The sequence below is a fragment of the Henckelia pumila genome, chromosome 2 (genome assembly GCF_033568475.1).
Source record: "Henckelia pumila isolate YLH828 chromosome 2, ASM3356847v2, whole genome shotgun sequence".
Classification (NCBI taxonomy): Eukaryota; Viridiplantae; Streptophyta; class Magnoliopsida; order Lamiales; family Gesneriaceae; genus Henckelia; species Henckelia pumila.
The window spans coordinates 110703150-110728348 of record NC_133121.1 but is presented as its reverse complement, the minus strand read 5'-3'; the positions used below and the strand labels follow the sequence as shown (position 1 = coordinate 110728348).

Sequence of the window (25199 nt, the reverse complement as noted above, 5' to 3'; positions counted from 1 at the left end):
ATCAGAGATAGTTCATCTGTTTCAGACGGATGAGCTGAAGATAAAGGTTGAACTCTGACCGGTGCTTCTGATGGAAATTCTTGTCTCATAAGATGAGCATTTGCTATCATCAGATTAGCATCATTCTCCAGTTGGTTAAATGCGGCGGTCTTATAAAAAATATCCAGACTGGTTGGATTGAACTTGGCTCTCTGTGTTCGAATGATGTGTCGAAGAGTGCTTTCCCATAGCCTAAGTTGAACAAACTCTCTTCTGTTCAAGGCTCTAGACACCATTCTTGTTTCAGCCCATTCAAGAATTTTATCTTCAAGGACTGCAATTTTGTCCAGTGTGTTCAATTCCTTGATCACTACAACAAAAATGGTCAATCACAACACCTAAAAGACAACGTTTTTTGTAAAAAGCATTGTCTTTTTTTATATTACAACGCTTTTAGTGAAAAGCGTTGTCTATATATATTTTATATTCATAAACGACAACGCTTTTTTTAAAAAAGCGTTGTCTATGAGCGTTTTTTTTAAATGTACAACAACACTTTTTAAAAAGCGTTACAAATAAACATTTTTTTATTAATTTAAAATAAAACTTAAAATAATTATTATTTTAACCCCTTCACGTCTGAAAAAAGCCCAAAATCCCCAAACCCTTAGTCGCGATTGCTTCCTTTCCCTTTCGCTCTCTTTCGATTCCAACTTTCTGTTTTTCCATCATCGTCGATTTTTGCTGCTCGGGTATTTGGCGACTCCAGCGACGAGCTTATTCGCAGACTTTTGGGATTTACCTTTCTCGGGTACTTGGCGACTTCAGCGACGAGGCAGTGGCAGTGGCAGTAAGGTCGGCCGCATGCTGCTCCATGGTCTGACATTGAACGAGGGTGATGGAGATCTTGAGGTAATGCCATATAATTAATAGATCTGTAATTTTTTGAGAATTTGCTCTATCATCGTCTCTCCACTTCTCCAGCCTTTATTTATGGTGTTTTGTTTCTCACTCAAAATTTATTTACACTTAATTCCGTTTCGATTTCATGCTTGTCTGCACTGCGGTTTCGTGCAAGTGTTCTATTTCTTTTTGGAAAATTTTTATTCTCGTTGGTTTTGAATTAGAATTTTTAGCTTTGATTTGTCGGTATTTTCTTTGTGTTAACACTTTGAGTTTTAAACTATAGGATTAAGATAGTGGTGGCACTAACACATGTGGTGTTGGGGGAGAGCCAAGGCGACTAGTGGGTCCTAATGCTGGACAACTCATGAAGTGATTATATTGTTATTTAGAGCACACCTAATGTGTTAAAAAATAATTCCATATTGTGTTTGTGTGTTGAATAATGGGCAGAAACATTTCCGTTCTGTTATGATTTTTTTTCTGGAAAAGGATTAACCTTTCCTAACAGTTGCCATCAATATGGTTTAATGTAGAGGAGTTGACCTACTAACGATACAATTATTTGTAATTCGATTCTGTTGGTATCAAAGATTTGTTTTCCAAGTTCTAGAAGTGTTGCGGTCAATCTAGGAATCATCAACAGTGCTTGCTCATAAGACGACAATGGCCATAACAATGCTATGCTTCTTTCTTTAACTCCTAATGATTCTTGAATACCAACTGGGCAGATGCTAATGCTTTAATTCATGGGGTTGTTTCCTTCTGTTTACCTCATGTATTATTTTGTAGATTTTTAAAAGCTTTTTTGGCTGTTCGCAGGGGTTTCAATGAGGCTCTTAATGGATTTAGTGATGAAAAGTGCTCGTTGATTGGAAATGATGGCATGTCGTAAACTCCAATTCAGACAAGTTTATGGGGTTTAAATATCTCATTCAACAAGGGATATACTTCCATTTGCAATGTTGTGTTGTGCGCCAAAGCATCCATGCTCCTGCAGGTCAGTTTGCGTTTCTTTGTTTTTTTAGTCATCGTTTTGTTTTTTCAAGTTGAAGTACGACCCAAAAAGAGCAAACCTCAAACCTTGTGAAAATGCGATTATGACACATTCTTTGTAGTATTCTGTCATTGTGTCCTGTATTTTCTGGGTGCAGAATGTGCCCCTGCAATGCTACTAAGGTTTCTGCGCGATCATAGATTAGAGTGGGCTGACAACAATATCGATGCTTACCCAGCTGCTGCCATCAAAATGGGTCCCAGTACTTTGTTAGGGCCCAGAGTTGGGAACTTTGGGGTTAAGGTTATCCTTTCTTTGGCTCAGACAATTGAGCACAAAGAGGCAAGTACCATGAATTAATCTGTTCGTCCATATAGGCAACTTGTTTTTCTTTTAGCCAATTACCTTCAATGCTTCTATAATATTGTATGGGGTAAGGTGACTTGGTATCAGCCCTTTGTCACTTTCCAGCACAAAATTTTCTACATCTTTTTTTTTTGAAAGGTGAAGATGCGATGCAGCCGAGAGACGGGGGTTTCTCTTGTAGGTAGAAACCATTCAATGGCTGCTTAAATCCTCCACTTGGTATCAGCCCTTCAACGCTTTTTCCGCGTTGTCTTTGAGCGTGTCTTTTACAACACTGGCTACGACAACGCTTTTTCGTTGGCATTAACAACGCGGAAAAAGCGTTGTCTTTCACCTTTTTTCTTGTAGTGGATGTTGGAGAAATGATCCTCAGTCCGATGAAAGACCCATTTGTCAAACGACTTCATTTTTAGATCCACATTTTCGATAATGTGGTCAGCAGTCAGGTCAATAATCCTTTGAATGTTTGACAGTAGATTTGGTACATCATCAGGCTGTTTGAAGAATCCGGACTGAAGCATGGATACATTAAGTTGATTCACTGGTGGAACAACATCTTCTACCATAGAGAGAGGAATAGCTGGAACTGGTGCAGATGGAATAGGCATTGGAATCCGAGGAAGCCTGACTATTCTTCTTCTTTTCTGCGGATGAGGTGGAATGATGACAGCAGTATTAATTTGATCCGATTCAGAAGATTCGAACTCAGATGAAATTGCTAAAACTTTTCTCTTTGCTGTAGTCTTCCTTCTAGGAACTGTTCTCCTTGTAGGCATAGCTTCCTTTGTTGATGTGATGGCCAATGATTTAGATTCATCCTGGAGCGTTAAGTCTTCAATCTCATCCAAGTGAGATGAACCATGATTGAAAATAATCAGTTGTTTAGCTTTGTATACATCAATGGCTCTTTTATTTAAAGTCTTGTGCGGATGAAGTGCAGACGAGGGTCCCAGATGGACATTCAGATCATTCAGAATATCTCCGATTTGAACTGCAAATCCTTGAGATTGTTCTGTAGGTGTAGTTATCATAGCAGATAGAATATTGAACAGAACAACTGACCAATTTACTTTAATACCAGTAGATATAGCAACCATAACATCAAATTTCTCAGATGTAATTGCATCGAAAGAACCTGCTTTGGCCAGAAGAGATTTGGCCACAATATCGTGCAGAATCCTGAATTCCATCTTCAATTCCTTCTTCTTGCACGGAATGCGAATTGGCTTGTTTGTCAAGGAGTACATGCTCTTCATCTGCTTCTTTGTTTCAGCAGAGATTGATGAGAAATCAGTGATACCCTGTCTCGGCAAATCAAATGACGAAGTGAAAAGGGTAGAGGTGATGCGGACAGATTCTCCACCAAGACTTGCAGAGATGGAGTCGTCTTCAACTTTGGCCGTCTGAAAGAATTTGGGTAGGGCTTGCTTGTAAAGCAATTTCCCGCCTTCGAGAAATTTCCGCAGCCCAGATGCTTCAATTGTTCTGAACATATCCACCAATCCTTGATCTGTCAGATCGAATATTGTGTGAAAATCGATGAGAAGAACGTTTTGGGAAATGGGCGTCATCTTTGTCCTGCAAATCGAAAAATAAATGCGAGTAATCTCGTTTTTGCGAAGAAGGAACAAATTAGGGCTCAAAAGAATGCGGAGTGTAGAAGAGGCATTTTTTTCGATAATTTTTAAGAGGCTAAGCACGTGGCAGATGACGTAAGCGACTTTTCAAATTCAAAAAGTGCGGCTGATGTGGGATGCCAAGCACGCGGTTAAAAAAAATACTATTTAATATTATCTTGGGAATGCATATCGACATAAATAAATAAATAAGTAAATAAATCCCTTATAAATAGATCACTCGGATGTATCTTCCGAGTATTCCGTTTCATACTCAAACTATAAACTCAAATAAGGAAAATGAGTTCTAATCTGTCTCTTGAGGAATTTAAGGAAGAACTTCAGGAATTTATCCTGAAGTGGGTAATGTGTCTCTGGTTCAAAGTGGAAGAGATCCGGATGTATCATCAGGCATCATCTCCTCCACGCAAGCATGAGGATGTTTGCGAGCTTGAGGATCGCAAGGACAAGTACAAGGAGTTGCTGGGTGCCATAAGCGTTGAGGAGATCCTCTCGAATCAGGGTGTTTCCTTTCTGATGTACAGGAAAGAAGTGAGGGTCCTCACTCATCTGATCAATGCAGGTGAGTTCAAAGGGAGGCATTTTGATCCGGTTGTGTTGGAATGGTTGAACAGGTGGCGTTTGGATGCTGATGTGAGAAAGCGGGTCTGGGGGCCAATGAGAGAAAATTTAGGGGATTAAGCTAGTATGAAGAGTATGATGTACTACCTTTGAATTATGCAATGAAATATTATGTTTTATCTTATAAGTTTTGTGTTTTGTGCGAGCGATTGATACTAGTGAGTATAAACAAAAATACTTGAGAAAACTTAACCAGCATCGAATAAAATGAAGATTTATCCAGATAAAAGTTTAAACTAAACGTTTCATCTTTAGTCGGATGAAAGATCCAAAGTCAGATGAAAGATCATTAAAGAAATTGAACTAATTAAAAAAAATGGACGAAAAATGATGATGATATTTTGAAGGTTACGAAGCAAAAAACACATAAGATAAAATAAAATAAATGTGATTGGACAAGTTGTCTGTGAAATAGTCTTGCGATTTATCAACTTTCTGCAATAAAGTCAAAGAGAATTAGAAAGGTTTTGATAATCTCAAGAAGAATTATCATGATCTAGGCAGATCAAATTGAATTCCCGTAATAAATAGGTAGAAGTTGATTGGACGTTTAAAGAAGCTGAAGTGGCTGAAGCCTTTTCATCCATTTATCTGTCCCTATAAGAAGCAAAGTTACAAGACACTAGCAACTCATAATTTAAAGCAGTAAGAGTAAATGGCAAGTGAGAATAATAACACCGTTGTTCCATCTGTTGAGAAAGAGTATGAAATCCGGAAGGATTTATACAGGAGAAGGGTGTTTGAGCGCGGAATGAGGATGTGGAATTTCTTTGATTCCATTCGCTGTCCTCATCCGAATCCTCCTCCGGTGACTCAGGCAATGCATCGTCGAAATTGTGCTAGGATGCAGTGGTGTAAAATCATGCTAGGTACTCATTGTGCTAGAGATGTCTTGAAGTCTTCTGAAGTTCGTCTTGTCATTCTCCTCACAGAGCAAGATGAAATGCTGAACATTTGCTTTGAAGATGACGTCTGCAATGGTCAAGGCTCCCTAAGTACTTGGATGATCAACTGGAGCTATGAGATGCATAGAAGAATAGATCTAGCTCGTATAGCTTATGAGACAAATCAGTGAAATGTAATAAGTTTTATGTTCTTTATCTGTTAAATGTACTGGAACGAGCAGATATAAAAATTAAGTGTTAAGCAGATATTCCCCCTAAACATGTGATTTATTTAATCGATATCAACTAAACCAAGAACATTTCGAAAATAAAAAAACTTAGCGTCGGGTAATGGTTTGGTGAAAATATCGGCAACTTGCAAATCGGTTGAAACATGTTCCAGACGAACATCTTTTTTTTGAACATGATCTCGAATGAAATGGTGACGAATATCAATATGCTTTGTTCTGGAATGTAGAACCGGATTGTATGTGATAGCAATTTCACTTGTATTATCACAAAAAATTGGTGATTCAGATGAATCAACACCATAATCTCTGAGTTGTTGTTGTATCCAGAGCAATTGTGCACAACAACTTCCAGCGGCTAAGTATTCTGATTCTGCTGTAGATGTAGCAATAGATGTTTGTTTCTTAATGAACCAAGAAATAAGCATGTCACCAAGAAATTGACAAGTCCCACTTGTGCTTTTACGATCAATTCTGCAACCTGCATAATCTGCATCTGAGTAACCAATTAGATTAAAACTAGAATCTTTTGGATACCATAATCCAACATTCTGAGTTCCCTTGAGATATTTTAGGATTCTTTTTGCGGCAATATAGTGAGATTGCTTCGGATCAGATTGAAATCTTGCACACAGACCGACTGAGAACATAATATCCGGTCTGCTTGCTGTCAGATAGAGTAAGGAACCTATAAGTCCCCTGAATAGAGTTTGATCTACCGAAGGTCCAGCTTCATCTTTATCCAATTTGATTGAAGCACTCATTGGATTACTAGCAGCAGAGCAATTCTCCATTCCAAACTTCTTTAGAAGTTCTTTTGTGTATTTGACCTGGTTAATGAATATTTCCTTTTCCATCTGTCTGACTTGCAATCCCAGAAAGAATGTTAGTTCTCCCATCATACTCATCTCGAATTTGTCCTGCATCATCTTAGAAAACTTTTTGCATAATTTGGGGTTAGATGACCCAAATATGATATCATCAACATATATTTGTACTAATAAAGTATGATCGTCTTTGACAAACTTAAAAAGAGTTTTATTTACAGAGCCAATAGTAAAACCGTGATCATTAAGAAAAAGTAAAAGAGTATCATATCAAGCTCGTGGAGCTTGTTTTAACCCATAAAGAGCTTTATCCAGTTTGAATACATGATCTGGATAAGTTTGGCTTTCGAATCCTGAGGGTTGTTCTACAAACACTTCTTCTTGGAGAAGACCATTTAGAAATGCGCTTTTAACATCCATCTGGAATACCTTAAAATTCTTGAAAGCAGCATAAGCAAGAAAAATTTGAATAGCTTCAAGTCTAGCTACAGGAGCAAAGGTTTCGTCAAAATCAATGCCCTCTTCTTGTCTGTAACCCTATGCTACTAATCGAGCCTTATTTCTTACTACATTACAACTTTCATTGAGTTTATTTTTAAATACTCATCTAGTCCCTATTATAGATTTATCTAAAAGTCTAGGAACTAAATGCCAGACAGAATTTCTTTCGAATTGATTCAATTCATCTTGCATGGCTTCTATCCAATTACTTTCAAGAAGAGCCTCTTCTACTTTCTTAGGTTCTATATGAGAAATAAAAGCAGCATGCATGAATTCATTAATAATCTGACCTCTGGTTCTCAAAGGTGCAGATGGATTACCTATTACTAAGTTTGGTGGATGAGTTTTGGACCATCTGTAATTTGGACCAAGTTGATCTGTGTTTCCTTGTTGATCTTGATCATCGTGATGTGCAATATGATCTGTGTTTGTAGTAATCTCATTCTCAACTAGTGGTTCTTCTGGTCTCTGTTCTTCAACTTGATCTGGTTCATATTGAATATTTTGTATGATCTGGATTTCTTCTTCATCATCTGAATCAAGCTTTGCATCCTCAATTCTGTTACTGAGATCATTTAGGCTTGAAGATTCATTAGTGATAGATGTTTAATCAAAAACAACATGTATAGATTCTTCAACTGTTAGAGATTTAGTATTATATACTCTATAAGCTTTACTAACAGATGAATATCCAAGAAACAAACCAGCATCTGATCTGACATCGAGTGCAGTCAGATGAGTCTTACCATTGTTGTGAATGAAACATTTGCAACCAAATACCTTAAAGTATGATATCACTGGAACTTTACCATACCAGATCTCATAAGGTGTTTTTCCAACTTTTTTATTAATCATTGATCTGTTCTGGGTGTAACAAGCTGTGTTTACAGCTTCTGCCCAAAACTTTTGTGAAATACCTGAATCAGCAATCATTGTTCTAGCAGCTTCCTTTAGAGTTCTATTTCTCCTTTCTGCAACACCATTTTGTTGTGGCGTTCTAGCTGCTGAATACTCATGCTTGATTCCATGATTTTCAAGATAAGTAGACAGAGTTTGATTTGTAAACTCGGTTCCTCTGTCACTTCTAATTTTATCAATCGATTGAGATTTCTCATTTTTAAGTCTTAAAAGGAGTTCAATCAATTGGGTGGCAGTTTGATCTTTGGATTTTAAAAATATCACCCAAATGAATCTTGAGAAATCATCAACAATAACCAAGGTGTACTTCATTCCTCCTAAGCTTGTTACTGGTATAGGTCCAAAAAGATCCATGTGCAATAGTTCTAAGCTTTTGGAGGATGATTTACATCCTTTGTTTTTAAAAGTTGATCTGATTTGCTTACCTAGTTGGCAGGCAGAACAAATTTTATCTTTTGAAAACTCGATTTTAGGCAGACCTTTAACCAATTCATGTTTACTCAGATTGGCTAAAGCTTTGAAGTTCAAGTGATTGAGTCTCTTGTGCCATAACCAATTTTGGTTCACTTTTGCTGCTACCAGACAGACTGAAGTGAATGGTTGATCCGACCAATTGACTTTATAAGTGTTTCCATTTCTTTCACCTGTCATAATGATTAGTCCAGATTGATCTTTTACAGTGCAAGTGTGCTTTTGGAACTCTACGCAGTAGTCATAGTCACACAATTGACTAATACTAATCAGATTGTATTTCAAATTTTCTACGAGTAATACATCTTTAATATGAATATTTCCATGGATAAGCTTACCCTTACCCATGGTTGTACCTTTAGAGTTATCTTCGAAAGTAATCTTAGGTCCTGATCCTGGTATATATTTAGATAGCATTCTTCTGTCTCCTGTCATATGCCTTGAGCATCCACTATCCAGATACCACACTGTTTGTTTGATCAATTCGCCCTTGTTTTCCTACAAAAAAAAATTAAAATAACTTTGGTCCTCATTCCTACTTGGGTCCACGCTGGATTAATCCCTTTGGAATCCATACTTGGATTATCCTTATAGGCTTTCCATGATGTTGTCCTTTGGGAATAACATATTTATCTGATGACCTTTGTGCTTTGTGCTATGTGTGCCAAGTGTTGTGATCAGATCGATTATTCCCATTTGAATTCCAATACTTTCTATACGAGCTGTTTGAATGTAGTTTATGTTGAGTTGACGAAGTTCTCTGTCTTTCAGAACTATTTCTAGACCAAATTGATCTAGATCTAGTCCATCCTAACTTAGATCTATCTGGCTCAACATATCCCAGCCTTCTGTGTAAGAGTTTGCTCTGATGAGGTATTGAATATGTCATAGGGATCTCTGGTTCATATATCGTGCTGGATCTCACAAACTTCATATACTTTAAGCTGTTATTTTCCAGACACGATTGAGTGATTGGAGTAGATGAACTTCCTTCATTTGTGTTGTAGCCTAAGCCAGATTTATCTCCAGCTTGCTTTTGCATTCCGGTAAGTTTATCTAAGGATATCGATGCTTTATTCCAAGAGTTTACTAGATCTGTTAATCTCTGATTTTCAGATAAAGTTTCTTGTAGCTTGCTTCTCATATCATTGTTTTCGGTCATTAGCAAATTTATCTGAGCTCTTAGACTGTCTGATCCAGTGTACTCATTCGAGTTACTTTGATCTGACTTATCTGTTATGCTCTTTCCATTTGTTCTGACTTCATCAAACTTAAGAGATATCATGCGATATTCATTAACCATCTCATTTAATGCATTGATAAGATCTTCCTTACTAAATTCATCATAAGTAAAGTCAAGTACCTCTCCATCTTCTGGAATGTTAGCGTTATTAGCCATAAGACATTTGACAGCTTCATCTTCACTTTTACTTGACGATGCTTCTGAGTCGGATGAGGTGGAATCTGATTCTGCCCATTTTCTATTGCTTTCATCTGCTAAGAGGGCCTTTTGTTCTTTCTTCCTGCTGAATCTTTTCCTTTCTTCTCTTGAGTTCTTCTTGTATGATGTTCTTTTCTCATCCTTTTTGGGTTTGGTACAGTCAGCTATAAAGTGTCCTTCTTTTCCACAGTTGTAACAAGCTCGATTTTCTTCAACTGGTTCTTTTGGTTTGAAGCTTGATCTGTTAGCTCTTTGGAAACTGTTGTGATTCTTTCTCATGAATATTCCAAAATTCTTTACAAATAGTGACATTGCATCGCTACTTATTTGTTCTACAGTCTTGGTTGCTGGAATTTCATCTGCTGCAGTGAGAGCTTTGGTAACTTGTGATGTTGATGTGTCTTCCTCAGTTCGAACTCCCAGTTCGAATTCATAAGCTTTAAGATCTGCAAATAGATCATGTAGTTCGATCTTATTGACATCCTTGGATTCCCTCATAGCGACTGTCTTTACATCCCATTCTCGTGGCAGAGCTCTCATGACTTTGAGTGTTACTTCACGATTGCTGTAACTCTTTCCAAGTGCATTTAGCTCGATCATAATGCTGCTGAATCTTTCATCAAATTCATTCATTGTTTCTCCTGATTTCATCTTGATATTGTCAAACTTTTGAATAGCTACCATGAGTTTGTTTTCCTTCGTTTGATCATTTCCTTCACATAATTGAGTGAGCTTCTCCCATATTTCTTTGGCAGTAGTGCAGCTTTTGATCTTGCTAAACATGTTTTTGTCCAGAGTTTTATATAGAATATCTCTGGCAACATTGTCAAGATTGGCTTTCCTTTTATCTTCAGAAGTCCATTCAGATCAAGGCTTTTCTATCATCTGAGGAGCACCTTCAGTAATAGCAACAGTAGTGTTGACTTTCATAATCTTCATTGGTCCATCTGTTACAACGAACCACATATCATCATCCAGTGCTGATAGATGTGCCTGCATACGAATTTTCCAGTCATCATAATCTTCTTTTGAAAACATAGGGATTTTGCTAAAAGATGTCATAGCTAAAGATGCCATAGTTTAAGAGACGATTCAGGTGATAAGCAAGAACCGCTCTGATACCACTTGTTAGGATCAAAATATGTGTAGAGGGGGGGGGGGTGAATACACAATATAAAATTTTGCGAGTACTTCGATCTGATTTGTAAGAATCAGACAGAAGTTTTGTTTGCTTAAAACTTTGATCTGTTCGAAAGATCTGAGCAAGTCAGGCGGAAATAATCTTTCTCACAGATTGAATGCCTAATAGTACTAATGCAAATGAAATGAAATAATTGCAGTAAAAAGATAGAGTTGTTTCTGGATGTTCGGAGATGAATTCTCCTACGTCACCCCTTTTTCTGTTTCCAAAAGGATTCCACTAGAAGACTTTGACTTATACAATTCCTTTGTACAAATCCAATCCAATCAATCCTTTGATAGGAACTCCTAGCAATACTCTAACTCGAAGTAGAACAATTTTTCTACTTAGAGTTTACAAGATGAAGCAACAGAGTATGCTTCGATGGTTTGAACTGGGAAGTTGTAGCTTTGATCTGGATCGATTTGAAGTGTATCTTTGAGCTTGATCGATCTGTGTTGTGTTCTAACTCAGAATATCGAGACTTTGATCTGATGAAATAAGTATCTGAGTTGGTATATTGAGTGAAGGCTTTTTCGACTTTGAATTTGATTGCTTTGTAATTTTCACTCTTGGTCTCGTGTCTTGAATCTTCGAAATGCTTGAGTATTTATAGTTTCCAAAAGTAGACAGTGAGCCGCCAAAAATTTCTGATATTGGGCTGTCAGCATATCTCATAAATAGCTCACAAATCTTGACTTAAAGCGAAGGCGATCAACGTTCAAATTCTCATTAAATGATTTTGTCATTTTCTTCAATTACAGCAACGGATAGATTCCTGATGAAGCTTCGATCTGGTTGTTGACCATTTGATCTTGTGTCAATCGATCCGGTGTAATAAGATCTGTGGAGCTTGATCTGTATCTTGGTTTAATCACGATACTTTGATCTGGCAACTTTCGTAGAAATCTTTAGTCTTTAATATTTGATGAGTCCGATTAATTTATTTACTTGGTTTTGTTTTGACTTTGTAATCAACGAAATTCTAGAGTTTGATCTCCAACAATCATACTTTGAATTGATTTTGTTTATTTAACTTTTCCAATATTCTAGGCACCTAACAGCCGGCAGGGGATGAAATAAGAGTAGATTCCGGGCATCTGGCATTTGTCCTGAGAACAGCTCCTTCTCCGCTCAGAGTCAAACAGGCAAAGTGCTAACCATGCTAACATGTTCATGTACAGTAGCTGACTTATCGGTTCGTGATCCTCACCCGAGGATCACTCCCTTGCCTTCCTTTAACTCTCTCTAGTAGCTCTCAGTCCTCAAATACACCCCCCCCTCACGCTTTTAGGGCTTACGGGGGGTGTTCTTGGAGGACTTTAGCAGCCTTGAAAAAGAATGATGTCGATCCTTTGGAGTGGGAGTTCTTCTATCTCCTACGGGGGTTAGAATCACAAGCCTCTCGAGTGGGCTCTCTGGCTTGGTAAGGCCCAGCTTCCTTGTTCTTGCTTTGGTTTTCTAGTTCTACCTATGAATGAAAAAGAGCTAATGGAATTCGACCAGTGGACGATAGGTCTCGAACAGATATACTTTATATAATTTTTGTTAATATAAAGAACATTTTATACTAATTATACAGAGTTTAATATAACTATCTTATCAAAATATTATGCATCTATATTTTATTTTATTTTTTTCTATGTTGCTATTTCAATTTTAAAAATTTTAAAATTTAAAAAATTTATATTTTGTTTTTGTATAGAATACAAATATTTCATGCATAAAATTTATAATTATTGGATAAATAAATTTCTTAGAAAATAGTAAAATTTTAAATATACAAAGATAATATGAAGAATTAAAATATTAAAATGATATATTTTTTAAAAAATAGGGATGTAACAATTTTTTTATAAAAACATTTTAAAAGATGTCAAATAGCTTATTTCAAGTATTTAAAACAATTTTTTAATAGTTTTCCAAACAAATTTACGAAACTTATAAACTCTTTCAAACATCCCTCCAACCACAATGATTTTAAATTGATTTAAATACTCTAAGGATTTGAAATCCGTTGTGATTTTGTAGTGTAATAAATATCAAGATGAATTTTATTTTATTTTTTAAAAATATCTAAACAATGAAGATACATTTATATTGGTATATTTCAAACCATTTAATTCAATTCAACCTTAATTTACTTGTATTTTAATTATTTATTCAAACACTCATATTTACTAATTTTGTCAAAAATTACATAAAAATAACACTCTGTGCATCGCACAGGTGGGAATACTAGTATATATAAAAATTAAGAAAGTATGCTAAAAAAAGAAAAACAAGCATTTTCCCACCTAAAGTTTATTCTAAAATTAGTAAAATATTGCATAAATAAAAATAAATATATTGTTGAATTTAAACATGGTAAATATAATATTAAAAATAAAAAAAATATTATATTACAAGTTATGTTATACAAAAATTTTAAAATATAATTAAAGTACGAGTGATTTTTTTAAAAATATTAAAATATTATTTTTCTTGATTCAACAAAATTAAAATTTTTTCTAATAGCTGGTGTTTTGACTAGAAATTATGTATATACACAACAAAGATTAAAAAATAATATTATTAATCTATATCTATATTATATATATATAAAAACAAAAAAGTATGCTGAAAAAAGAAAAACAAACATTTTCCCGCCTAAAGTTTATTCTAAAATTAGTAAAATATTACATAGATAAAAATAAAGATATTGTTGAATTTAAACTAGGTAAAGATAATATTAAAAATAAAACAAATATTATATTACAAGTGATAAAATATGTTATCCGAAAATTTTAAAATATAGTTAAAATACGAGATATTTTTTTTAAAAAATTTAAAATATTATTTTTCTTGATTCAACAAAATTGAATTTTTTTCTAATACCTGGTGTTTTGACTAGCAATTATGTATATACACAACAAAGATTAAAAAATAATATTATTAATCTATATCTATATCTATATTATCTATATTAAAGCACAAAAATCTGCTAAAAATATTTTTCCGTCCAAAAGTAATTTATAAAAATAGTAAAAATATTATCATTAATCATTAAATTTGAAAATAAAATATGGTTAAATTTAAAAGTATAGATAGAGATAATATTGAATATTAAAAAAATAATATTATGATTCATAAAATATTTGATTTAAAATTTCAAAATATATATAAAAATCTGATTTAATTTTAAAAAAATTAAAATTAATATTTATAGTGATCAAACAAAATTCATTTTTGTATTTAATAATGTGGTTGTTTTGTATCTATATTATATATATATATACACACACATATATATATAAACAAAAAAGTAACATAAATAGAAATAAAACAAATTTTCACGCCCAAAAGATATTTTCAATAATAGTAAAGATATCATAAAATTAAAAAATAAAAATAATATATTATTTAATTTAAAATTATAGATAGAAAAAATATTGAATATTCAAAAAAATAAGATGATATTATAAATGATAAAATATTTGATCTAAAAATTTTAAAATATAGATAAAAATACAATTTAATTTTAAAAAATTAAAATATATTTTATTTTGATCAAACAAAATTTAATTTTTGCTTTTAGCGTTGGTTGTTTTGCCCAATAAAATGAAATTTGTGCACCAAATTTTACAACACAAAAAATTATATAGGAATTTAATATATAAAAATATCATGATAAATTATATACAAAATATCGTGATAGAATAGCAAAATTTCAAGATATTAATATTTTAGATATCATTGTACATGATATTTGTTATACCTTTAGCAATTTTTATATATAAAAAAATAAAACTCATATGCAAATATTTAAACTAAAATTTTGAAAATATAAGTAAAAAATTTTATTGAATTAAAAAATAAAATCCAAATAGTATTTCTACAAAATTTAACTTTTTCCTCTTTTTAAAAAAATCCGACAGATTTTTTTAAAAAAAATATTTTTCATTATTAAAAAAAATTTAATTAAAGTTTGATAAAAACTTTCATTATTAAAAAAAGTTTAATAAAAATTAGTGATATTCTATTTAATCTAGAAATTATAAATATAGATAAAAATATGATTGAAAAAATTTAAAATATTCTTTTATTATCAAATAAAATTTAAGATTATTTTTAATAGGATGATTGGTTTGTCTATATGCATATGTAGATATACACAACAAAAATATTCAAAAAAATATATAATGTTATGAGCGATATATTATTTAATATAAAATTTTAAAATATAGATAAAAATATTTCTGAAGTTAAACTAAATTAAAAATAAATTTTTTTGTGATAAAAAATTAATTTTTGTTTATATATGTAAGATGAAAAGATTTCTAAAATATAAACTATAGTATTTTCAACCGAAAAATTATTTTCGAAAATAGTGAAGGCATTATAATCATCAAATTTAAAAATTCAAATAAGATATGATTGAATTTAAAATTATAGATAGAGATTATATAGGATATTCAAGAAAATATTATTTTGATTTGAGTGATATATTATTTGATTAAAATTTTTAAAAATATAGATAAATATATGATTTAATTTTAAATTATTTTTATTATAATACTTATAATTTTTTTGTTTATTTAATTTTATATAATTTATATATTAATTTTTTGTTAATATAAAAAACATTTTATACTAATTGTAAAAAGTTTAATGTAACTTTATATTATTAAAATATTATGTATCTATATTTTATTATATTTATTTTTTATATTTTTATATTTCAACTTTGAAATTTTAAATTTGTTTTTAAATTTGAAAAATTTATATTTTTCTTTTGTATAGAATACAAATATTGCATGCATCAAATTTATAATTATTGGGTAAATAAATCCCTTAGAAAATAACAAATTTTTTAAAACAAAGATAATATGAAAATGTAAAATATTAAAATAAGACATTTATAAAAAAAAATAGGGGTGGACAAATTTATATATATATATAAACATATTAGAAGATGTCAAATAACTTATTTCAATCGCTTAAAACTGTTTTCTAAAAATTTTCCAAAGAAATTTACAAAAGTTTTAAATTCTGTCAAACACCACTCCAACCACAATGAATTTAAATTGATTCCAATAATCTAAGGATTTGAAATACATTGTGATAACCTCAATTGTGGTGTAGTAAATATCAAGTTGAATTTTTTTTAATAGTTATCTAAGCAATGAAGATATATTTATATCCGTAGATTTTAAATCTTTTAATCCAATTCAACCTTAATTTATTTATATTTTAATTATTTATTCAAGCACTCATATTATGTCAATAATTATATAAAAATAACATTTTGTGCATCGCACATGTGGAAATACTAGTATATATATAAACAGAGTTTTTACTAAATATGGTAGTTTCTCGCCAAAACGTAATTATAAAAAAGGAAATAATGATTATTAATGTTGTATATATATATATATATATATATATATATATATATATATATATATATATATATATATATATATATATAAACAAGAAAGTATGCTAAAAAAAGAAAAACAAGCATTTTCCCGCCTAAAGTTTATACTAAAATTATTAAAAATATTGCATAGATAAAAGTAAAGATATTGTTGAATTTAAACTAGATAAAGATATTATTCAAAATAAAACAAATATTATATTATAAGTGATAAAATATGTTATCCAAAAATTTTAAAACATAGTTAAAATACGAGTGATTTTTTTTTTAAAAAAATAAAATATTATTTTTCTTGATTCAATAAAATTAAATTTTTTTCTAATAGCTGGTGTTTTGACTAGCAATTATGTATATGCACAACAAAGATTAAAAAATAATATTATTAATCTATATCTATATAAAAGCAAAAAAATATGCTAAAAATAGTTTTTCGTCCAAAAGTAATTTATAAAAATAGTAAAAACATTATCATTAATCATTAAATTTGAAAATAAAATATGGTTAAATTTAAAAGTATAGATAGAGATAATATTGAAGATTAAAAAAATAATATTATGAGTGATAAAATATTTGATTTAAAATTTTAAAAAAATATATAAAAATCTGATTTAATTTAAAAAATTAAAGCACTATTTATAGTGATCAAACAAAATTTAATTTTTGTTTTTAATAATGTGGTTGTTTTGTATATATATATATAAACAAAAAAGTCACATAAATAAAAATAAAACAAATTTTTACGCCCAAAAGATATTTTCAAAAATAGTAAAGATATCATAAAATTAAAAAATAAAAATAATATATTATTTAATTTAAAATTATAGATAGAGAAAATATTGAATATTCAAAAAATAAGATGATATTATAAATGAAAAAATATTTGATCTAAAAATTTTAAAATATAGATAAAAATACAATTTAATTTTAAAAAATTAAAATATATTTTATCTTGATCAAACAAAATTTAATTTTTGCTTTTAGCGTTGATTGTTTTGTCCAATAAAACAAAATTTGTACACAAAATTTTACAACTCAAAAAATTACAAAGGAATTTAATATATAAAAATATCATGATAAATTAGATACAAAATATCGCGAGAAAATAGCAAAATGTAGTGCTGCGATAACAAGGGAATGTCGGCGTCAGAGATCGTTGATGATAGTGACAAATCCAACGGGAATAATTTGAATCCCATCTGAAGAACTCTTTGAAATTATGACCATTGCAGACCAAAGAGTATAAATAGGGATCTTGATCAAAGTTCAAAAATACCAAGTGCAGATATCTTTCCTATTGCTCAAAAAATCACAAAGCACCCTACGCTCAAGATTTGATCAAGAAACTCGAAAGTACAAAACATTCAAAGCATCATTCAGACCATCGAAGGGTCAATCTTTGTGTTAAAAGATTTCGAGTTGTATTATATTCCACTGTAAGATCAGTCTAGCACTGAAATCAAAGTGTCATACTAGGAGTTCTTGTTTAGGAAGTGTTTAAGTCCTAAACTAGATTGGGTTTGTGCAAATTGCTTGTATAAATCAAAGTATTCTAGTGAATCCTTCCGAGGCAAAAGAAGGGGTGACGTAGGAGTGATTGAAATCTCCGAACATCCATAAACAATATCGTGTGTCATTTCAGTTTACCATTCATCTTTATACCTACCCCTAAACTGATATACACTAAGTGTTTCAAATCTGTAGCCTGGCATATTTCCGCACACATTTCTGTTTGCCAAACTACATTGGACACTAAGATAACCCTTGAACTCATTCTTAAATCGATCTAGTTCTATTTTTCTTGACAAAACTGCTTGAAAGTGTATTCACCCCCCCCCCTCCTCTAGACTTTCAACCGATCCTATCAAGTGGTATCAGAGAGGTTGTTATCTTATTCTTAAAGCACTTAAACAAAATGACTTCATTCAGCAAGATTCCTATGTTCTCAAAGGAAGATTTTGATGAATGAAAAATTCGCATGCAAGCACATTTATCTGCACTAGATGATGACATGTGGTTTGTCATCACTGATGGACCTCTTGAGATTACAAAGGTAAATACTGTTATAGCCCTCTCTGGAGGTGGTCCTCAATACATTGAGAAACCTAGAATTGAATGGACTGCCGACGACAAAAAGAAGGCAAACTTAGACAATATAGCTAAGGATATCTTGTATAAAACTCTTGACAAGAATACCTTTAGCAAAATCAAGACATGCAAAACTGAAAAAGAGATTTGGGAAAAGTTGATTCAACTCTGTGAAGGAAATGAACAAACAAAGGAAAATAAGCTATCTGTATCCACTCAAAAATTTGACAACATCAAAATGAGACAAGGAGAATCAATGACAGAATTTGATGAAAGAGTAAGCAGCATTGTTATCGAGCTCAACAGATTGGGGAAAACATATCCCAACAGAGAAGTTATCCTCAAAATTATTCGAGGCATTCCCAAAGAATGGGATGTAAAAACAATGGCCATGAGAGAATCTAAAGACTTGAACAAATTAGAACTGCATGACCTATTTGCAGATCTAAAAGCATATGAGTTTGAGTTACAGACTCGAGAAGAAGATCAGTCTACCTCACAACTGACCAAAGCTTTGACTGCAGTAAAAATTGAGTCACCAGCTAAACCGGAAAAGTCAGCAGTGATGCCATGTCGTTGTTTGTAAAGAAATTTGGCAAGTTCATCAGAAGAAACCAAGAAGGATCACACAGAAAAAACTTTCAAAAGAAAGATTCAGTTGAAGAACCAAGAAGCTATTTCAACTGTGGGAAAACAGGACACTTCATTGCCGACTGTCCCAAACCAAAGAACCTTGACAAAAGAAAAAGTTCAAGGAATGATAGACACAACTCAAGACAGAAGCATGAAGCATTGGTTGCAAAGGACAGCAAATCCAAGTGGGCCGAAACAGACAGTGATTCAGAGGGATCAAATGACTCTTCTAGCTCAAGTGATGATGAAGAAGAAGTCAAATGTCTTATGGCAAACGATCATGAACATCCATCCACCAGTGAACAGGTATTTGATTTTAGCTCTGAAGAATTTACCAGAGAAGAACTAATCAAAGCTCTTCATGATATGGCAAATGAGTATCAAAAACTGTCATTTGCATTCGATGAAGTAAAAGCAAAGAAAAAGGACCTGCAAGACAACTCAACTGAACTGTCCTTTGAACAATCAGTTGAGATAAGCTGTCTTGAAGCAGAGATTGCTATGATTAAAACTGAGAATGAGCAACTCAAGATCAATATCATGAATTTTACAGTAGAAAAACAAAGAATGGATGATTTAGTAAGTTCATGGAATAGATCCTCGAGTACACTGACAGAAATGCATGATTCACAAAGACCTCTCAATGACAAAACTGGTCTAGGGTATGGCAAGACAGTTGAAACCGGTGAATCAAGTACTCTACCCAAACTGAATATGTGCAAAGGTAAATACATAAACTTTGTACGAGCAGTTAGGGAACATGAAGATGAAAAACCTATTCTGATGACTTGGCAACAAATAAAGAAGATGAACAGAAAAAGATTTGGTATTGGCTTCAATCCTCATGAAACTAAGGCAGAGATTGCTAAAAGTCCTAAATAGACTAAGGCATATCAACCTAATATCATGAGAAGAAATAGAAATCAATACCATAATCAACATCCAGTTCAAAAGCGATATAGAAATTTCAAGGATATTGGAAAAGGCAAAAAACATACTGTCTCACAAGCACATTTCACTCCACCATCTAGAGCATCTAATTTAGTACGTACCTATAGGAACACAGAAACTGGTAAACTAGTTAAAGTATTCAGGTTTGGGTTCCTAAAGGATTAATCCCTCGTGGACCCAAATAGATATGGGTACCAAAAGTTATTCAACTTTGTGAATGCAGGAAGTAGGTATCAAGGAAAAAGAAGAGGAATCATGATACCTAGATAGTGGATGCTCAAGGAACATGACAGGAAATGATAAAATACTATCCGAACTTGTTGAATTCAACAGCCCCATTATCACCTTTGGTGACAATTCAAAGGGTAAGACCGGGGGTAAGGGTAAGATTATCCACGAAAACATTATTATTCAAGATGTTCTATTGGTTGAAACTCTCAAATATAACTTACTCAGCATTAGTCAAATGTGTGACTACGGGCACTCTGTCGAATTTCAAAAGCTAAAATTCATTATTAAAGATGCCTCTGGTAACATTATTTTGACAGGAAACCGATATGGAAACACCTATAAAGTATGCTTGAACATTCAGTCTAGCAAACCAGTCTGCCTCGTAGCCCCCAATTCTAAGCGCAACTGGATTTGGCACAAGCGACTGAATCACCTTAATTTCAAATCAATTGCCAGTCTGAGTAAGCTCGAGCTAGTAATAGGACTGCCCAAAATTGATTTTTCAAAAGACAAAGTTTGCTCAGCTTGTCAATTTGGGAAGCAAATTAGGTCATTTTTTAAAAACAAGGGTTATAACTCATCTTCCCGATGCTTGGAACTGCTTCATATGGACTTATTTGGTCCAATCCCAGTAACAAGCTTAGGGGGAATGAGATATACACTTGTCATCATTGATGATTACTCACGTTTTACTTGGGACATTTTCTTAAAATCTAAAGACCAAACTGCTTTTCAACTCATCAAAATTTTCAAAAGATTATTTAACGAAATATCAAGTAAGATTGACAGAATCAGGAGTGACAGAGGAACTGAATTTGTCAATCAAACTTTATCTTCATTTTTAGAGCATTATGGAATCAAGCATGAACTCTCAGTAGCTAGAACACCACAACAAAATGGTGTTGCAGAAAGGAGAAATCGTACTCTTAAAGAAGCTGCGAGAACCATGTTAGTTGACTCCAAAATTTCTCAAAAGTTTTGGGCAGAAGCTGTGAACACTGCTTGCTACACTCAGAACAGATCGATGATATGCAAGAAATTTTTTAAAAACCCAAATGAGATCTGGAATGGTAGACAACCTAATATATCATACTTTAAGATCTTCGGGAGTAAAAGCTTCATCCACAACAATGGTAAAAATTATCTGACTGCTTTTGATGCGAAGTCAGATGAGGGTATCTTTCTAGGATATTCATCAATCAGTAAAGCTTATAGAGTCTTCAACAAAAGAACTCTGAATGTTGAAGAATCAATCCATGTTATTTTTGATGAAGATCTTACTACTGATGTTACAACTAATACTCATCAACTCTCAGATCTATTTCAGGAAATACAGTCAGACAATGTTGATCAGGATGAAAGTGAGGACGAAGCTTCACCACCCACAAGATCTCTTCAATCTCCTGAACCAAAACTAGTGGACCCAGTAGTTGAGGATCATAACATTGATGAACCAGTTGACATCCATCAAACTCACTCGGTTGAGAATATTGAAGTACATCATCGTGAAACTCAGGATCAACACACTCATTATGAAAACCCAGAGCCTGACCAAAGCAACTTGTCCAATCGAGATATAGAAGCACAAGTGATTAGTGGAAATCAGTTTAATACTAGACTGAAATGGTCTAAAAAGCATCCACTCACTTCTGTTATAGGCAATCCAACGGCGCCACTAAGGACTCGAGGACAAATTATCAAAGAACTTCTTCACGCAGCATTTATATCTCAAGTAGAGCCAAAGAAAATTGAAGAAGCATTGGCTGACAGTTGTTGGATAGATGCAATGCAAGAAGAGCTAAATCAGTTTACTAGAAATGCAGTCTGGGATCTTGTTCCAAGACCAACGCATCAATCAGTCATTGGCACTCGATGGGTCTTTAGAAACAAGCTCAATGAAGAAGGAACAGTGGTTAGAAATAAAGCAAGACTAGTAGCTCAAGGATACAGACAAGAAGAAGGAATTGACTATGACGAAACTTATGCACCAGTAGCTGGATTGGAAGCAATAAGAATATTCCTTGCATATGCTTCATTCAAGAACTTCAAAGTTTATCAAATGGATGTTAAGAGTGCCTTCTTAAACGAAAAACTTCAAGAAGAAGTGTTTGTTGAGCAACCACCAGGATTCACAAATCATTAATTCCCAGAACATGTGTATCACTTGAATAAAGCTCTTTATGGACTGAAACAGGCTCCTAGAGCTTGGTATGACACTCTAACCAAATTTCTTCTTGAACACGAATTTACTATAGGCACAGTTGACAAGACATTGTTTAAATTTACGAAAGGCGATTACACTCTATTAGTTCAAATATATGCTGATGATATTATCTTTGGGTCAACTAACCCCAAACTATGCACTAGATTTTCTAAGCTAATGCAGGAAAAATTCGAGATGAGCATGATGGGTGAACTGAATTTCTTTCTTGGATTGCAAGTTTGTTAAATGGAGAATGGAACTTTCATAAGCCAAACCAAGTACACCAAAGAATTAATAAAAAAGTTTGGTATGAAAAACTGCACAATAGTGACAACCCCCATGGGTGCATCAACTAAACTTGATAAAGACGAAGGGGGAATATCAGTTGATGCCACAATGTATCGAGGTCTAATAGGGTCATTACTTTATTTAACAGCCAATAGACCTGACATTGTTTTTGCAGTATGTTTATGTGCAAGATTTCAATCAAATACTAAGCAATCCCACTTCATAGCTGGAAAAAGGATACTAAGATATCTAAAGGGAACTCAAAATGTTGGTCTATGGTCTGCTAAGCACAACTCCTTCAACTTAGTTGGATATTCAGATGCTGATTATGCTGGATGTAAACTGGATCGAAAAAGTACCAGTGGATCATGTCAATTCCTTGGGGATAGACTGATTTCATGGTTTAGCAACAAACAGACATCCATTGCTACATCTACAACAGAAGCTGAATATTTAGCCGCAGGAAGTTGCTGTGCTCAACTGCTCTGGATTCAACAACAGTTGAGAGATTATGGGATTGAAGAACAAGATTCTCCAATATTTTGTGATAACACCAGCACAATTGCAATTACTTACAACCCCATTCTTCACTCAAGAACAAATCATATCGAAGTTAGGCATCATTTTATCCGAGATCATGCACTGAAGAAGAATATTCGACTGGAGTACATTTCTACAGAGCAACAGACAGCAGACATCTTCACAAAACCTCTGCCAGAGACTAAGTTTTCTTACTTTCGAAATATTTTAGGACTTATTAACTTAGATTAAAATTAGATTATTCTTTATATCTTGTCTACACAGTTTAATATGATCTAAATTGAATTCCTCGCAGGGCTGTTAAACTGAATTTATTTTATTTTGATAAATTCTTTTCTGTCGTAAAGGACTTACGCATATTTTAAGGGGGAATCTCGTGCGTAGGTTGTGATATAGATGCGCAATAAATCATGAATAACACATTCAAAATAAAAATTTATTTCATTCAATAAACTCGGTTTACAATGTCAATTCTATCTCCACAGCGATTTTTAGAAGGCAAAGATGCTCCTCCAACGGGCCATCTTCCACCTCCTCCAGGCCATGAAGAAGGGTTGCCACCCTCAACTCCTTCTTCAAGAGAAGGAGTCGTATGCCCTCTCGACTGAGGACATATGGAGGGTTGTTTACTCCGAGTACTTGCTTGAACTTCTCCAAGCGTCGGACCTCTTCAGGATTGAGAGCCTTTGGACCTCGGAACTGCATCCGAATCAGCTTGGCCCTCAAGCGAGCAACCTTTCCTTCAATAAAATCATCATGAGCAGCTCTCCAATTTTCCATTTTCTCTATACTTTTACTCTTATGTTTATCTCTTTATATAGACTGATAGTCCGGATATCAAAGAGTCTCTCGCATTTATTATATTTTAAATCCTCAGAATATAAAAAGTCGTTTACGTGTAACCTTTCACAAAATGAAGCACTGTTTATGATGTAAAAAAATCTCTGAAGTTTGATTGCCTATAATCATTACCTGATAACATAGTTTCTCGTGCCCTTCAGTAGTTCAGTTTACCTTCACTTATGTAATCAGTTTAGATAAAATCAGTTTAGATAAAATCAGTTTCGATAAAATCAGTTTATGAAAAATATCAGCATAGGAAAACTCAGTTGTCGAACAAATTCAGTCTAGACAAATTAACTCTTTCATTAACAACTTAGAAGATAAAAGGTTACAATCACACACTTTTTATTTCCCTCATCCTTAGGAAAACTTCAAAACTCCAGCTTGTCACCCATGCTCGTAGAGGAGCGAAAGTAGGATCACTTAGCTCATCAGTTGCAATGCGAACCAGTGTGATGTACTCCTTGCTAAGCATCATATAGAGAACATTTTTATCCTTAAAAATGTCTCTGGGTGCAAAAGTATCCAGTGCTATCATATAGTACATTGCTCGTTGAGCTATCTCCTTAGCATCCTCAAACTTTCTCGGAGGAAATTGAGCATGGTGGTACATATGAAGCTCTTCAATCTTTAGCCAAACCTTCATGACTTTTTCAAAGACACGTTCCTCAATCTTCTTCTTCTCAGTTTCAAAATAGTTATCACGACATGCTTCACATGCCACATAAGGATTCTGACCAAACCCAAACAAAGCAATATTATCACTCATTTTTTTTGTTTATACCTCTCATACAATAGCTTCACCTTTTATAGGTTTATTTGTAGCGTGTGTAAAGGGAAACACGTGTACTATCTCCCGCCCTTGTGTACTATTTAATTTGAATTTTAAATTCCTATTAAAAGCCACGTCACACTTGTGTCGTATTGACCAAGTCTTGTGTTTTATCTTATTTTCAATCAAGTTGAACCCTAAAACTTTCAAATGATTTCTCTTCCGATACACAGGAAAAACTCTCGATGGCTACTTCATCTG

At 33.1% G+C, this 25199-nt stretch overlaps 1 protein-coding gene and 1 long non-coding RNA gene across 2 annotated transcripts; both read left to right on the top strand.

Moving 5' to 3' along the window:
* The first annotated feature begins 825 nt into the window (after positions 1–825).
* LOC140878911 (uncharacterized) lies at positions 826–2240 on the top strand. Its single transcript, XR_012149358.1, has 3 exons — positions 826–891; positions 1705–1882; positions 2037–2240. It is a non-coding gene; the product is annotated as an uncharacterized lncRNA (long non-coding RNA).
* Positions 2241–18367: 16127 nt separating this feature from the next.
* On the top strand, positions 18368–19992 carry LOC140878158 (uncharacterized). Its single transcript, XM_073281770.1, has 2 exons — positions 18368–19032; positions 19086–19992. Exons 1-2 carry the CDS (start codon positions 18368–18370, stop codon positions 19990–19992), a joined length of 1572 nt encoding a protein of 523 aa, XP_073137871.1.
* The last annotated feature ends 5207 nt before the right edge of the window (positions 19993–25199 follow it).